Source organism: Odontesthes bonariensis, chromosome 17 (genome assembly GCF_027942865.1).
Source record: "Odontesthes bonariensis isolate fOdoBon6 chromosome 17, fOdoBon6.hap1, whole genome shotgun sequence".
Lineage (NCBI taxonomy): Eukaryota > Metazoa > Chordata > Actinopteri > Atheriniformes > Atherinopsidae > Odontesthes > Odontesthes bonariensis.
The window spans coordinates 12,442,668-12,458,901 of NC_134522.1; the positions used below are offsets into that span (position 1 = coordinate 12,442,668).

Sequence of the window (16,234 nt, forward strand, 5' to 3'; positions counted from 1 at the left end):
CTAACAGGGTATAACTTGAAGTATGTAAACTATAATCTGAAGCAAAATATCCTGGTTTGCTTTCCTTTGGCCATGCCTCAGGATTAAGCCGCCATCTTATTTAAATGCATCAGGTAATCTGAAGAATTCCCAAGTTTGGAATGGAGGCAAGTAAAGACCAAGAAGTTCCATAAAATCCTACCAAAGTAGAATGTTTTTTTTTTTAAAACACGCGTTTAACATACCATTGGTCACATTTGAGCAATGGTATGCAGGTGTACTGGGGGCGCGTGACAGTTCATGTGAAAAAGAGCATGAAGCATTTCCACTCCCAAGCAGGTATAGGAACATGTTTAACCAGCAGTGTCACTAGCATTTATCTTTTAGTATGCATATCACTGCCAATGAGTTTAGATCCAGAGCAATTTATTGTGACAAATGGAAAAAAAAATATTACACTTTCTATAAACATTTATTTATTTTATTGGCCAGAATAAACCAGCTTAGACAAGTACACCATATTGTTTCAGAACGTCTGTGTATTTTGAGATCTTGGCCACGACGTTCTTTTCTGCCTGCTTGGTTAGCTTGGTCAGTGTCTTTTTCTTCTGATAGCGGAGCTTTGCCTTCTCCTTTCTCTTCTCTTCCAGAGTGGCTGTGATAGCCTGGTACTTCCAGCCAACCTCATGTGCCAGACGCCCGAGGAGAGCGAACTGAGGAAAAAGAAAAAACGTTTTAGATTTAACAGCATTAGGTTTATTTAAAAAAATAAAAATAAAAACAGTTTGGCTTCATTCTAGCAGAGTCATTAGTTGAAAGTTTCTAGTTGATTTATTCAACATCTCTTTGGTTTGTCGTATCAATAAATGATCATTTTCACGATTAAGAGCTCACTTTCCCCCCAAAAACGACTAATCTATTTCAGTTCTTCCCTAAAGCATTTGTATCTCACCTTGCGGGTGGGCTTCAGACGCACTATCTTAGAGCAGCTGGGACAACCATGCGCTTCCTCTGCAAATATATATTTAAAAAAAAAAGTTTAAAAACATGTGGAAAACTACACGTATTTGCATGTATAGATGACATGTCTCAGACGTAATTTACTTTCAGAATCTCAATTCAAACAAGAAGGGTAAGTTAGATGACATCACAGACAGCAGATATGTACAAGTCTTATAGAGCAAGACAAATGTTAGCACACCTTGTCATATGGTGGGGGGATACCATCGAACACCTTCAGCCTCTCCAAAGCAGCCTGGCCTCTCTTGGTTTTGTGAGGCAGCATACCTGGATGCAAAAGTCAAAGTTTAGCACAATACCAAAAAAGCAACCACTACATCTGTATCAAACACCTTTAGCTGCACAAACATAGGTCCTTGCTAAACTCAGCAATCAGATCCGAAATGTTTGGTTCATCAATGGATGTCAGTTTCGGGATAAAGAGATCATCATTGTTAAGCAAGGACCAACCGGATGGTTACATCTAATTCTTTAAATGAATATTGTAGAACATGTCACTGTTTCTTACAATTTTTTGTATCTTCATTGGTGCCAAATTCTCACCTCTCACCGTCCTCCAGAAGATCCTGCTGAGAGCTCTGAAGTGGTACGGTCCACGAGAGGGGTTGGTGTTCATCCTCTTACGCAGGAAAGCCAGGTACTTCACTGTAATATGAAACCCAGGTAAGTTGAAGGCAAACTAAATATAATTATGACAAGGAAGTGGCAATTGTATGCTGATGTCTCAGATGGTAGTGCATGTAAGATTTTATCATGGTCAATGAAACTCGAAATTACAGTGGTAAAACATCACTGACAAGCATACTCCTCCAAAGAAAATAAATGAAATGCCGATTTGGACACCAACTTACACTTGTTACGGTAGAAGTTGCCAGAAATGTTGATGCCTTCACATCTCACCACCACCACTTTGTGTCCTGAAGATAAAACAGATCGCCTGAAGGTTAAGAAAGAGGGGGGGGGGGGGGACTAAAAACGATCAATAGCAATGATTATCTGCCTCCTATCTCAGATGGTAGTGCATGTAAGTTGTCTCAGGGTCGTTAGACTCGAACAAGGGGGATAATGAAATCATCACTGATAGATTGAGGCAACACGAAGTTTAGCACCAAATGTGCTTTTCGTTATTTAAACTTTGTTCATAAGACCACAAGAAGACGGCCCAATGATTTTATGACTTACCCAGAAGAACTTGCTTAGCCACAATGGCCGCCAAGCGGCCAAGCAGATGGCCCCTGCCATCAAGTAGCAGAACCTACAGGATTTAAGGAGAGGATAATGTCACGAATTTAATTTTACACGAACATTTTTAACCATTTAACAGAGGCGGGGCCTTCCTTTTAGTAAGATTTTTAACATTATGCAGAGGTACTTAACTTCTATGAGCGAAAAACTAATAACATGCCAATTACAAACGCTTCTTAGAAAAAAATTTGCAAAACATTCTTTTTCTACGCAAGTTTTAAAACTAGCACATGGACACTTAGTACCGGGTGGGACAACGTTAGCTTAGCATCACCATGAGAGGTACACCGACACGTAAACTCATACCCTCATAAAAGAATCACAGGTACAGATGTTAACAAACAACATCCTCGCATGAATACAAGAAAACCAGTAAATTATATTCAATATAAACACAAGAAACTTGTGCTAAAGAAAAATAAAAAATAAAGGACCAGACTCAGTGAATAATTCCCTAAACTCCCTATAATATAGAACAGTGAGCAGTGCTGACCAACATGTCATTGGGGTCATCAGGTGGGAACCTCCTTTCATCAGTGTTTCGTCTAGTTGGGCCCACGACACCTCCAGGAGGCTAGACAATGACCACTGGCGTCCCAGAGTCACCCCCCTAATGCCAGCCAACACTGCCCCTTACACCACAACAACCATAATCTACCTCAGCCTCTCACCAACTGCACACCAGTCACAGCGGGGTGGGGATGCAAACCCTGGTTCGGGTAGGGGGAGAAATAAAAGAGGTAAGATGAGTAGGAATGGGATTCAAACCCTGGTTCGGGTAGGGGGTAATGAAAGTATAGAATGTGCCAGAGGAGGAGGCAGGACAAGACACACAAACAGATTCAGCAGACAAACTCACCTAAACAGTCCTACAATCACTAAAAATGCCAGCAAAAACAAAGCCATACAACTCACTCAAAGTCAACTCACCCAAAATCGCCTGGTTTCAAAAGGATCACATGTGCCAAACCCTCCACTTAAATAGCTTGAACTTCTTCTTTGCTTTTTCAAAAGTCTGTTTACCCTAAGTGCTGCCCCCGCTGGGCCCCCAGCTGCTATTGCATCTTCTAATCTCAATCCACTGGCTGGATTTTACTGCCTTATCTGACATTTCCTTCACTATTTTCCTCACACTCTGTCCACTTACACCCAGCTCCCTCAACAATGAGACAACACTTTGCAACAAATCCTTTACATCCTACTTCCACTGGACAGATTCTAACTTTCCATCCTCGCTGCTCTGCTTCTGCCCCCAACTCTACATATCTAAGCTTTTTCCTTTCATATGCTTCTACTACTAATTCCTCCCAAGGAACAGTCAGCTCTATGAAATAGACTCTCATTCTACTCCTAGACCACAAGACTATATCAGGCCTTAGATTTGTAGAGTTTATCTCCTGGGGAACAACAAGCTTATTTCCTAAATCTACCTGCATCTCCCAATCACAAGCATCCTCCAAGCTGCCGTGCCTCCTTATCGTCTTTTTAACTTTCTCCCCCTCTTGAACAAACTGAATTGCCACTCTCTTCACCTTAGTCCCTCCTAAGTTTACCTGCCTTCGTTTATCTTCAATACCTGCAGCTAAGCTTCTTAATACTTGGTCATGTCACCATGTATACCGGCCTTGTGACAGACTAACCTTACAACCTGACAAAATATGCCTTAGAGTTGCAGTACCTGAACATAACGAGGATAACGGGTCTCCATTTACCCAGAGTTTTAGGTTATGGGGAGTTGGCAATACATTATATGTTGCCCCTATCAAAAAATCTAATACTCCTTCGTTCCATACTCCACAGTTCTTTCCAACTAAGCTTTTTCTTCTCTACACCTTCCCAATTCAACAACCGTCCCTGCTTAGCCTGAGCCACTGCCTTTGCACCCCTTAACATTTCCTCCTGTCTACGAACCTGCTCAACAACTTTCTCTTCTCCTTGGGACCTGCTCTACTCCACACTGGTTTGCCTGGGCCAAGCCCCAAGCCTCAACGGCCTATTTGCACATTACCCACAATCTCTGTATGTCTAAGAGTTGCCATTCTTGGTTTCCACTTCCTTCCCCTCCTCAGTGCTGCATCTACACTCTCTACTATATCCTAAAATGTTTAATATAAGTTTCTTGTAGACAGTTGTGAAAAAGAGCATGAAGCATTTCCACTCCCAAGCAGGTATATTAACATGTTTAACCAGCAGTGTCACTAGCATTTATCTTTTAGTATGCATATCACTGCCAATGAGTTTAGATCCAGAGCAATTTATTGTGACAAATGGAAAAAAAAATATTACACTTTCTATAAACATTTATTTATTTTATTGGCCAGAATAAACCAGCTTAGACAAGTACACCATATTGTTTCAGAACGTCTGTGTATTTTGAGATCTTGGCCACGACGTTCTTTTCTGCCTGCTTGGTTAGCTTGGTCAGTGTCTTTTTCTTCTGATAGCGGAGCTTTGCCTTCTCCTTTCTCTTCTCTTCCAGAGTGGCTGTGATAGCCTGGTACTTCCAGCCAACCTCATGTGCCAGACGCCCGAGGAGAGCGAACTGAGGAAGAAGAAAAAACGTTTTAGATTTAACAGCATTAGGTTTATTTAAAAAAATAAAAACAGTTTGGCTTCATTCTAGCAGAGTCATTAGTGTAAAGTTTCTAGTTGATTTATTCAACATCTGTTTGGTTTGTCGTATCAATAAATGATAATTTTCACGATTAAGAGCTCACTTTCCCCCCAAAACGACTAATCTATTTCAGTTCTTCCCTAAAGCATTTGTATCTCACCTTGCGGGTGGGCTTCAGACGCACTATCTTAAGAGCAGCTGGGACAACCATGCGCTTCCTCTGCAAATATATATTTAAAAAAAAAAGTTTAAAAACATGTGGAAAACTACACATATTTGCATGTATAGATGACATGTCTCAGACGTAATTTACTTTCAGAATCTCAATTCAAACAAGAAGGGTAAGTTAGATGACATCACAGACAGCAGATATGTACAAGTCTTATAGAGCAAGACAAATGTTAGCACACCTTGTCATATGGTGGGGGGATACCATCGAACACCTTCAGCCTCTCCAAAGCAGCCTGGCCTCTCTTGGTTTTGTGAGGCAGCATACCTGGATGCAAAAGTCAAAGTTTAGCACAATACCAAAAAAGCAACCACTACATCTGTATCAAACACCTTTAGTTGCACAAACATAGGTCCTTGCTAAACTCAGCAATCAGATCCGAAATGTTTGGTTCATCAATGGATGTCAGTTTCGGGATAAAGAGATCATCATTGTTAAGCAAGGACCAACCGGATGGTTACATCTAATTCTTTAAATGAATATTATAGAATGTGTCACTGTTTCTTACAATTTTTTGTATCTTCATTGGTGCCAAATTCTCACCTCTCACCGTCCTCCAGAAGATCCTGCTGGGAGCTCTAAAGTGGTACGGTCCACGAGAGGGGTTGGTGTTCATCCTCTTACGCAGGAAAGCCAGGTACTTCACTGTAATATGAAACCCAGGTAAGTTGAAGGCAAACTAAATATAATTATGACAAGGAAGTGGCAATTGTATGCTGATGTCTCAGATGGTAGTGCATGTAAGATTTTATCATGGTCAATGAAACTCGAAATTACAGTGGTAAAACATCACTGACAAGCATACTCCTCCAAAGAAAATGAAATGCCGATTTGGACACCAACTTACACTTGTTACGGTAGAAGTTGCCAGAAATGTTGATGCCTTCACATCTCACCACCACCACTTTGTGTCCTGAAGATAAAACAGATCGTCTGATAAAACGTCTAAAGGGGGGAAAAAAAACAACTAAAAAAAAAGAAAGAGGGGGGGGGACTAAAAACGATCAATAGCAATGATTATCTGCCTCCTATCTCAGATGGTAGTGCATGTAAGTTGTCTCAGGGTCGTTAGACTCGAACAAGGGGGATAATGAAATCATCACTGATAGATTGAGGCAACACGAAGTTTAGCACCAAATGTGCTTTTCATTATTTAAACTTTGTTCATAAGACCACAAGAAGACGGCCCAATGATTTTATGACTTACCCAGAAGAACTTGCTTAGCCACAATGGCCGCCAAGCGGCCAAGCAGATGGCCCCTGCCATCAAGTAGCAGAACCTACAGGATTTAAGGAGAGGATCATGTCACGAATTTAATTTTACACGAACATTTTTAACCATTTAACAGAGGCGGGGCCTTCCTTTTAGTAAGATTTTTAACATTATGCAGAGGTACTTAACTTCTATGAGCGAAAAACTAACAACATGCTGATTACAAACGCTTCTTAGAAAAAAAAAAATTGCAAAACATTCTTTTCCAAGCAAGTTTTAAAACTAGTACACGGACACTAGTACCGGGTGGGACAACGTTAGCTTAGCATCACCATGAGAGGTACACCGACACGTAAACTCATACCCTCATAAAAGAATCACAGGTACAGACGTTAACAAACAACATCCTCGTATGAATACAAGAAAACCAGTAAATTATATTTAATACGCAAGTCCAGCTATAAGTTGCATAAAACCAATATATAAATCAAGCTTAGCAAGCTAACAGCATTGACTCGTTGGGGAAGCTGCCATGATGAAGGCATGTTCACTCAGCTACGGCTAGTCTCCGCAAATATTTTAAAATAAAGTCTTACAGACAGAATCGGGCAACATAATAATCATATCAACCAGTTCCACAATTAACACCCCGTGCTAAACTGAAAAAGTTGGAACTATATTGACACTTAAAAGCAAATAAGACACATATAATCCCCGCAGCAGTTACTCGCCTTATTGAACCGGTCCGCCATGATGAGCGAAAAGAAAGACGAACGGGGTTGCTCGTGGTAAAAAGCAGGGGTGGGCGGAAGTGATGTAATTTATATGTCTTTCTCGTTGGATGTTAAACCAGTTCCTAGCGCCCCCCTTAGGCGAAAGAGGTTTAGTTCCTTGGATCGATTGTTGACAGTTGTTTTATTTCACAGATTTCTGTACCTCAAGATGAAACCAGAAGCCGAGTTTCATGTCGATTGAGACATGTTTTTTTAATGTCTAAGTCTAAAGTTCATAGGGCAACTTCATAGGGCAGCACACGATCACATTATTAATTCAAAATCAGCTCTATCTAAATCTACGTGAATTAAGTGATGTGCTTTAATAATCCATGTGTCAGGTGTATTTTGAAACATTTCATGTAATATTTCTTCATTTAATATTGTAACATAACTTATGCAATGTGTTCCTTTTCAAAAATCATGCCTGTTTTTTAATGCGGTGTTGCCTGATTACCTATGGCCATGACCATTCATTACTACTTTTTGACCATTTCCCTGCCATAGAAAGAATCTAATATAATAAGATAACCAAAGGGTTGGCGATTTAATTTTGAAATAGCTATATATTTTTTTTTTCCACGATTGTAATATTTGCCCAACAGACTTTTAAAGAATGATAAATGCTCCACATCTTTGCTTCTTAAAGACTTAGCCTCTGTGATATTTTGATATCCAATCATTTTGCTCAACATATGTAAATAAGTTTTGCTCGAGCTACATCAGGACAGGGTGGACATGGGCATAAAATGAAAATCTTATATGATTTGCACCAGTGTTAAATATATAGATAGATAGATAGATAGATAGATACTTTATTAATCCTGAGGGAAATTCAAAGTATGGGTTTAATAACTGGGTTATTAACCAACCCTAACCCTAACCAATCCAAAATTGGCTTGTGTTATGGATTCTCGGTGGCACACAAATACTGTAGGTCATCACTGGAGAATGTGAAACACAGATGGGGCCCACCTGGTCAGTCCACATGGGTCACAGACGGAAAAAGGCAAGGCAAGGCAAGGCAAGTCAAGGCAAGTTTATTTGTAGAGCACAATTCGTACACAAGGCAATTCAAAGTGCTTCACAGCTACATAAAATCACAAGAAGGCAAATAAAATCATTTCATAAAACATAACAATTCATTCATTAAATTAAAAGCAAAGAGTGCAGATAAAATACTTTCATTTGTCATATGCACAGCTAAATAGAACTGTTTTCAGCCTGGATTTAAACATTGTCAGAGTTAAGGCCTGTCTCACACCTTCTGGAAGACTGTTCCAGATTTTAGGGGCATAGAACTGAAACACAGCCTCACCTTGTTTAGTCCTGACTTTGGGCACCAGCAAGATGAGTTGGTTCCTAGACAAAGCCCTCTGACTCGTTCTCAATGAAAGCAGTGTATTAGATGTGTGTTTTTATTGGTCTATTTGCATTAAACAATTTCCCCAGTCCTTTTGTTTACCCCTTTCTAACCTTTTTAAAAATTGGTGCTGACATTACATTCAAAATGAGCATAAAACTTACATTTTTCAGTTTTAATACAAGGATTGATATGATAAATTTTCATTTTACAAAAATCAAATATTTTGGGTATTCGGGATATTGAATATTGACATAAAACAATATAAAGCAAGTAATCCTTACATTTGACAACTGTTCATTTTCAAAGTGTTATGGAACCTGGAACTACTAGCGCTATTTACGTTACCATTTATAAGCTGATATTGCCGTATGAAGCTTTATCTATATTTAGATGTCACCACTGTGGCAGCGCCACATACAACCAGGCACTAGAGGACAGGGGGAATAGGTTAAAATAGTTGTACATTTGTCACAGCATGCCATGGAAACAATTGTGATTTGGTGAACAGTTTTAATAACTTTCAAGCATTTACAGAAGATCTCCTACACATTCATGACCCGCCTGGTAACACAGTGCATGCAGCAATTTGGAGTGATTAAAGGCGTCTGGGACGGTGACCAAAAAAAACTATTTTCGGAGGGCTTTCTTCAGTCGTCATGCTTCAGCTTCCTGATCTTTCCCTTGTGGCGGTCAATGTCACGCTGGAGGCGTTCAATCTCCTTTTTGTGGTGATCAATTTCCTCTTCATGGTGCTGCTTCAGCGCTGCCAGCTGCTCCTTCTCTTTGCGCCTTGTGTGCAGGTGGATAGTCAGGATCACATGGACACAAGACAAGGTAGAAGAGGGGGATCAAACAAAATTAGACAGTTGATACTCAAACCACCGTTTGGTTGGTGCAGAATCAAATAATACATACTTGAAGTACATCTCCTCCTCAGCAGCCTGTTTCTTCCCCATGGCTCCACCTGCCTCTCTGATGGAGCCTCCACCTCCACCACCTTTCCCTGCACCTTTACCGAGCTCACCCAACTGAGACAGGGCCGGGGAGCAAACCAAGGAAAAATTGCTTTGTGACTTAAATCAAAGAAAAACTTAGAAGAGCTCAGGCTTTTGGGGCTTTGCATCGTCGACTCGGGGGCTTCAAATGACACAATTTCAAAGTTAGGTTTCCAAATGATACTTATTATCACCTGTTACTTTATGGTAAAGCCAAATGGACTCTGAAAACCAGCTGAAGGTCAAGATCAAGTTTATGACACACAGGAGGATAAAGGGATTCTTTATTTTCCAGGTGATAATTGAAGTATTTGGAAAAGACTAGAAACTGTTTTGTGAGATAACAATGCAGCCACAACCTCAATGGACAAAGCAATTCATAGGACTAAAGTATTCTTTGAATATTGCTGTTTACCAGCTGACAGTTAAGCCCAAACTTTTAATGGTCATATTGAATCCATCATCAAGATAATTCCTTAACTAACTACTCACTTTAAATACGATATACTTTACCTATACGTCATATCACCACACCTTAAAACAACATAATCCCTGTTTTAAAGAGTAGCCGTTAGCGAAATTGCGAGGCAATATGATGCAAAAGTGATCCCCACATTACGGTTGGTGGCATCATATTTTAACGGAGCAACGTGTTTCCAGGAAGTATATTACCTGGTCGGATGACATTCTCAGCTGCGAGGTGATAAAACTCCTGATGTTAGGCCTCAAAAACCTCGACATGTTTGATTCTTATATATGAAAACAACACTGACACTGTCGCTTGTCCTTGCCTGCAAAACCACACCACAGGACCGCGCCATTATCAGGACGACGGGGGTGGAGACACGTCCGTCACACTCGTTTAATGACAGAAATCCTACAAATATTCATTTCTGCGCTGGCAAATCATTTAAACGATGCTGTGAAATTCATTTCCACAAATGTTACTACCACCGAAACGAACGGACATAAAAGCTAAAATATTCTTCTCCGTAATGGTACCGTCTCAAATATGAATCGCACCTTTTTTCCCCCACAGTTGACCTAATTCTCTTCCGCACTGCTCTGTAGTGTTTTTCTATTTAAAAAAAACAAAAAAAAACATATTGATACGAAGTTTTTTCCCCCGCGTTTTTGCTTTGATGTGAAACAATATTTTACATGAATGTGTAAAAGTCATTCTAATTTTTAGAAGATAAGAGGAAATCGTGGAAACATGTAAGATTTCAAGTCAAAGCTGTAAATAAGTCATCGTGGAGCACAACCTGTATTTAAGCAACCACAATGAGAAAGCCATTGATAGAAATGCATAAGTCTACTCCTACCAAACAATTGCAGGGTTTATATTACAGCCCATGCGGTGTATTACTGGAAATTGTCATGCAAGACCTAAACTAAGACTTCTGTCATCACTCATACGTCACACAATGTCAGTCTTGTTCAGTTTTAAACTGCATATCCAAATTAAACAAGAAACCAGAATGAGATGCTTCGTAGGATTTTATTCAATGCAGCAAAAAAAGTATACAACGCTCTCTTTGAATAAACCAAACTCTGGCTCACGTGGTGAAGGGAACCTTGTAGACCCTCTCCCCAAAGTCCCCTATAAATATTTTGCTTGCCAGGCTTGACTGGTCCAATAATCGAAGAAACTAACCCTCATGCCAACTTAAAATTTCATTTCAAACCACATCCAACGTTTTCACATTTCACGTCGTACATCCTAACTCTAATCATCAAAGTTACATATATACAGGTAAGCTTGGACCCTTGATGGCAAGCCAGAGTTTAAGAAAAAGTAAAATAACATTTCCTCCCTTCATGTAGAAAAAAAAAGAAGTCTCAAGTTTAATTTAACTTCAAATGAAAGTTTCTGCACCGCTCTGTTCACTGTCAGAACAAAAAGAGACAATTAGAGGCACTCGTTTTGTTAAGGTGACCAAGCATTTACACAGCTCCTGACAAAATGTACAATTTGAGCAAATGATGACTTTTAACAAAAATTCTCTTCAGCAGTCACACTTGAGGGACAACAAAATCTGGCCCGAGTATCTGTAAAAAGCATCGTCATAAGTATGTGTGACGTTGGGTTTGTTTTTCTAATAACACTAAACCAAAGAGTGAAAACACACTGTAAAAATTATTCTTCTATATTGTCAGTAGTTGGATGTCATGGGAGCATCACAACAGTAAGGTCTACCATCCAGAAAAGTTTTTTTTTTTTATAATTTAAGGAAAGAAAATTAAATCAAATTCATTCTAAAAACTAATTTAACAGGCCAATCAGTAAAATCAGATCCGTGCAATGACAACCTTTTTCTAAAAAGCACTAATTGTCCAGATGTTTTGCTCACAGCGAGTGCATAATAGGTGTCAAAAAAAAAGTGAGAGTGAAGGCTAACAAGTTTTCGGCTGCCTTGTGCTGATATGTTTTGGTTTGGTTTAAAACAAAGTTTCAAAGGGAACAAAAAAATGAAATTATGGCAAGTGAAGAAAAGTTTAAAAGAGGAGAATACTAGATGATGGGGGACAGATGGGAAGAGAATGATCAGGTTGCATCACAGGGCCAGGAGAGGTCTGCGGAGGCCCTTCGGAGGAGGCGGCGGTCGCCGCTCCCCCTTCCAGGCCCGTCAGTCTTGCTTGACACTGCCCAGCGCCCTGAGGCGCTCAAGGAGAGGAGGATGGGAATAGTGCCACATGGAGAATAACCAGTCTGCAACGGGGAAGCCCAGGTTGTCCTTGTTGAGCTTGATGAGGGCAGAGTAGAGCTCTGACGCTTTGCCCATGTTACGTGCAAAAGCATCTGCCTGGAACTCAAACCTGCGACTCAGGACTGTCAGACAGAAAGACAGGAGCTGCAAAGAGAGAGGGGAGAAGGCAAACATTTAAATGGCCCAAAACAGAGGAACTTCATTACTTGATGCTTATAGATTCTAATTTTCACCTCATTGTAAGGAGAAAAGATGAACTGGAAGATAATCATCAAGCCTATTAATGTGGGCTGGCTGTCAGTAAATCCAAAAGCTACAAACAGCTCCTTGCGTCCAATCAGAACAGCAAACAGGAAGAAACACAGGAAGGAATTCATCTGCAGAGACAAACGTTGACAGAAGTTGTACAGCAACATTAGGATCAGAGTGTCTGCATAATCATTTACTAAAGCTTTTTTTTTTTTAAAGGGGGGGTATATCTTTTATGTAAAAGAATATATATATATACTGTATATATGTATGGAGAGCCAATTGTGATGAAAATGCATCACCTGACTGATGACAATATTCTTGACAGTATGACCAAGCTTCCAGTGGCCGAGCTCATGACCCAAAACAGCAAGGATCTCTGGGTCGTTGCACCCTTGTTTCTTGTTCTGTGGACATATGAAGACAATAATGTTGCTGGATAAACAGTGCAATGATTCATGTAGTTTGAACACCGATGGTTTCTTGTGCCACTGAAACAGGATCCTTGAGTTTTCTCTGTTCCCTCACTGGGAGGTGCTACAACTATCAGGGCAATTATTTCATTCTAAAGTTTGCTTCTCATAGTCACAGGCATTTCTTCAGAGCCTTAAAGAGTATGAGAAAGCCTGTAACCTTGGGCTTGGCTTTTGACTCGCTGGACGTCTCATCACTCTCCGGCTGCTCGGGCTGCGGCTCTCCAGCCTTGTTGAGAGGTGAGTAGTCTTCCAAAAGAGTGTCAAACAGCACAATTCGTTTGTTCTTGAAGAAGCCATAGAAGTATGCATTGCTGTGTGATGAACGCTTGGAACCTGGAAGCATGGAAACATTAAAATAAATCAAAGATAGAAGTTTCTCCAACCAAACATGAATGAAAAAAACCCCCCAAAAAACGATACATTCAGGGACTTACCTTCAACTACATAAATTTTTGTGAGGGGGAAGGTGATACTTTTGGCCATGGTCTCAATTGCTGTCTTTAACTCTCCTTCTGGCAATGGGGTAAACTTGTCAAATAGGGGAGCAATGTAATCAGCATAGATGGTTACAAGGACCTTAAAACACAAGACAAGAGGAGAAGAGAGGATGCTTTGTGATTAACTGTTAGTTTATTGCTGTTTGTTCTGCACTGAGTAAATTATGTGTTTCTCTTGAGCTTCTAATGATCCACACAAAGGTCTTAATTTTCTAAGTTTCAGAGGAATGTGAAAGGGTGCCAACCAGAGAAACAGCCAGTGTGAAAAGCCAAGCATAGATGAAGAAGTAGTCTCCACCAATCTTTATGATGTACAGGAGAAGTGAGGTCACAGGCAGCAGGATACACTGGGTCACAAAAAACTTCTTCACGGCATCCTTGATGAAGAACCCCAACGTCTAAGAGGAAGACCAGACAGACAATCAAAAAAAGAAAACGTTTTAAATATACACAAAGGGAGCTGCTGTGGTTTCTGATTCCATATCTGCTACTTTATTTGTGATATGTGAGAGTGAGGGCTTTTCAGCCAGCGCACCTGCTGATTAAAGCCATGCTTTTCCTCAATGACAAATGTGTTGTACAAACTCCAGGGAAGTCCAGTGAAGGCACTGAACAGGGTGGCAAGAGTCAGAAACACCAGGGACTGGGTGATCTCGTACTCTGGACTGAATCCGAAACGAGCCGTCACAGAACCAGCTACGCCCCACATAAAAGGGATTCCACCCAGCAGCAGGATCAGCTGAAAGGTTTTAAAAATGTGGCATCATCACAAAGAATGACACAAACTAGGATCCGCCGAATATTTGAAGAATTTACCAATCAGACAAATCGAGGAATTTTTTCTGCGTCTTAATTAATTGGTTGTCTTACCGTCCCTTCACTCTCAGAGTAAAGTCCAGACCAAAAGCTGAAATTGCTTTTATCCAGCTGATAAACTCGTGACTTCTCAAAGGTTTCAGAATCCATGATCTTGCCAAGCTCCTGCGGCACATGTGTTGTTGATCTATATATCCTCCTCTGCATGGGAGAAAAAGATGGAGCACAATGTTCAAAGACTGTTTACTGATAAAAGAGGTAGGAAAATGAAGCCAAGACTCAACTTAGCACAAACACCCAAAGATGCTGTTTCACTGTGACTTTACTAACCTTTGTGTTTATTAAGTGGTGCAACTGGGTCTACAAATTGTCATTTCAATAGCTGCATATAATGCATTGTCTAATTAGCATAATTAAACTTAAATGATCAAAGCAACTTGTAGAATATAAAAATATTCGTTTTGTAGTCACTTTTATTCAAAACTTTAACCTGAAGGAGTCAAAAATCTAAATCTACACAGAGTGAAGCTTGTTTTATCCAGTTCTGATTTCCATTTTAGAAATGAGCGGAAAGTTACTTGGATAACACCCATCTGGAATGTTTTTCTAAATGCAGGAAATTTGTCATATGAATACATTTATCTTCACGTAGTATTTACCAAATTTGCCTATGGTGTCTCTACGTATGGACACTACTCGTAAAGGGTTCAAAGGGCATTAAAAGAATAACAAGTTCAATTTTACGGATCGTTTGCTTCCGTGCTTGATTTCGGTCATAAAACAATAGAGATGCTACTGAGAAACGGCTTACTTACCTGTCTATAAGACAGATATGCTTCCCAAATATACACTGTCCATGAGAATCCCAAGACAGCGTAAAATATCTGTTTTTCTACCGGGAGGTCAAATATAGTTTCAACCATTTTTGCTTTGGGTTTTTAGTAGCAGTGCTGACTAGCTCGGCCGTTACTAACAGCCTGACTGGTACTTTTGCTAACGGCTACTTAGCTTCCGCTTTACACACAGCAACTTAAAACGTGAGCGCTGTCTTCACGTTAAATCTACAGATACTGACTAAAAGTGAAATCTTGGCATCCAGTTTCCATTCCAACGTCAAAGGCTTTTACATCTTATATCATTCCATTCATGTAAGACGCGAACGAGCCTGTCGGTCAAGCGTGTCCACGAATTCCGCCCCTACTGAAACATCTAATTAAGGTCTGTAACGACTTTGGTTCCGCGGTAGAATAATTGTAATTTTTCCGAACTCATACAATAAACTTAAATGTAACCAAACAAAAATAGAAAATAATTTTTTTTTACTATCATCTACAAAGTAACTCCACTAAAAATTGTTGAGCGAAATAGCGTTGCTTGTTTGAATTTTTCTTGTTCGCTGGAGGGGGTTAGTTATCCTCCAATAATCCACCGTGAAAATGACGCCAGTTAATATAAACACTTTAAAAAAAAATTGGTAAAAGTGAAATGGCGTGCAAAATTTTTGTAGTGGTGGAAAGTTTTTGCTGATTCGTTTGTCTTAAAACATAACAACGTACTGAGAGGTATATAAATGAAAGAAGAAAAATAACCCTGAAGTTGGCCTTACTGACACCTAATTTTTACATACAAACTTTATATGAAAACATTAGAGAGCCACTAAACTAATTATCCTCTATAATATTACATTTAATCACAGCAAATGTGTGCAGTCATGTTGAGACACTTTTTGCAGTTTTAATATCAATTTGTCTTGCTTTCTCTTTGAAGGCATTTGGTGCAGGTTTTGGATTGGCATTTATCTGTTTAATAGCATATTTTTGGTAGGTGTTAATGTCCTTATACTCGTTTTGAGTCGACTTATTTTGTGTATCAAACCTGATCTTTTCAATGTCTTTGACCATCTCTGGTGAGCTTGGAAGATCCACCACCGTACATTTTGTACATTTTTCGATATTAGGCTATAGTAATGTGTATTTGAATACCATTATTGTTACAATTATTTATCTATTTTTTTTAAAGTTAAAAAATAACTGGCACAAAAATAACAAGAC

General features: G+C 39.7%; 3 protein-coding genes, 6 non-coding genes and 1 pseudogene across 9 annotated transcripts; all 10 read right to left on the minus strand.

Annotated features, from left to right (window-relative positions):
• Positions 1-438: 438 nt before the first annotated feature.
• LOC142366775 (large ribosomal subunit protein uL13-like) lies at positions 439-2,287 on the minus strand (annotated as a pseudogene).
• Positions 1,362-1,436, minus strand: LOC142366973 (small nucleolar RNA SNORD50). The gene has a single exon (XR_012766952.1). It is a non-coding gene; the product is annotated as a small nucleolar RNA SNORD50 (small nucleolar RNA).
• LOC142366970 (small nucleolar RNA Z195/SNORD33/SNORD32 family) lies at positions 1,718-1,799 on the minus strand. Its single transcript, XR_012766948.1, has one exon. It is a non-coding gene; the product is annotated as a small nucleolar RNA Z195/SNORD33/SNORD32 family (small nucleolar RNA).
• On the minus strand, positions 2,002-2,084 carry LOC142366966 (small nucleolar RNA Z195/SNORD33/SNORD32 family). Its single transcript, XR_012766946.1, has one exon. It is a non-coding gene; the product is annotated as a small nucleolar RNA Z195/SNORD33/SNORD32 family (small nucleolar RNA).
• A 2,245-nt stretch (positions 2,288-4,532) lies between the features above and the next one.
• Positions 4,533-7,106, minus strand: rpl13a (ribosomal protein L13a). Its single transcript, XM_075448740.1, has 7 exons — positions 7,032-7,106; positions 6,295-6,367; positions 5,935-6,000; positions 5,631-5,732; positions 5,269-5,354; positions 5,019-5,078; positions 4,533-4,786 (listed from the first exon to the last, which is right to left on the minus strand). Exons 1-7 carry the CDS (start codon positions 7,050-7,052, stop codon positions 4,577-4,579), a joined length of 618 nt encoding a protein of 205 aa, XP_075304855.1. The 5' UTR covers positions 7,053-7,106; the 3' UTR covers positions 4,533-4,576.
• LOC142366974 (small nucleolar RNA SNORD50) lies at positions 5,450-5,524 on the minus strand. The gene has a single exon (XR_012766953.1). It is a non-coding gene; the product is annotated as a small nucleolar RNA SNORD50 (small nucleolar RNA).
• LOC142366971 (small nucleolar RNA Z195/SNORD33/SNORD32 family) lies at positions 5,806-5,887 on the minus strand. Its single transcript, XR_012766949.1, has one exon. It is a non-coding gene; the product is annotated as a small nucleolar RNA Z195/SNORD33/SNORD32 family (small nucleolar RNA).
• On the minus strand, positions 6,115-6,197 carry LOC142366968 (small nucleolar RNA Z195/SNORD33/SNORD32 family). Its single transcript, XR_012766947.1, has one exon. It is a non-coding gene; the product is annotated as a small nucleolar RNA Z195/SNORD33/SNORD32 family (small nucleolar RNA).
• Positions 7,107-8,929: 1,823 nt separating the features above from the next.
• Positions 8,930-10,249, minus strand: atp5if1b (ATP synthase inhibitory factor subunit 1b). Its single transcript, XM_075488094.1, has 3 exons — positions 10,107-10,249; positions 9,355-9,467; positions 8,930-9,228 (listed from the first exon to the last, which is right to left on the minus strand). Exons 1-3 carry the CDS (start codon positions 10,173-10,175, stop codon positions 9,087-9,089), a joined length of 324 nt encoding a protein of 107 aa, XP_075344209.1. The 5' UTR covers positions 10,176-10,249; the 3' UTR covers positions 8,930-9,086.
• A 667-nt stretch (positions 10,250-10,916) lies between these two features.
• Positions 10,917-15,400, minus strand: zmpste24 (zinc metallopeptidase, STE24 homolog). Its single transcript, XM_075448240.1, has 9 exons — positions 14,999-15,400; positions 14,238-14,384; positions 13,903-14,106; positions 13,613-13,765; positions 13,305-13,446; positions 13,028-13,203; positions 12,697-12,801; positions 12,379-12,522; positions 10,917-12,289 (listed from the first exon to the last, which is right to left on the minus strand). Exons 1-9 carry the CDS (start codon positions 15,104-15,106, stop codon positions 12,065-12,067), a joined length of 1,404 nt encoding a protein of 467 aa, XP_075304355.1. The 5' UTR covers positions 15,107-15,400; the 3' UTR covers positions 10,917-12,064.
• Positions 15,401-16,234: the final 834 nt, after the last annotated feature.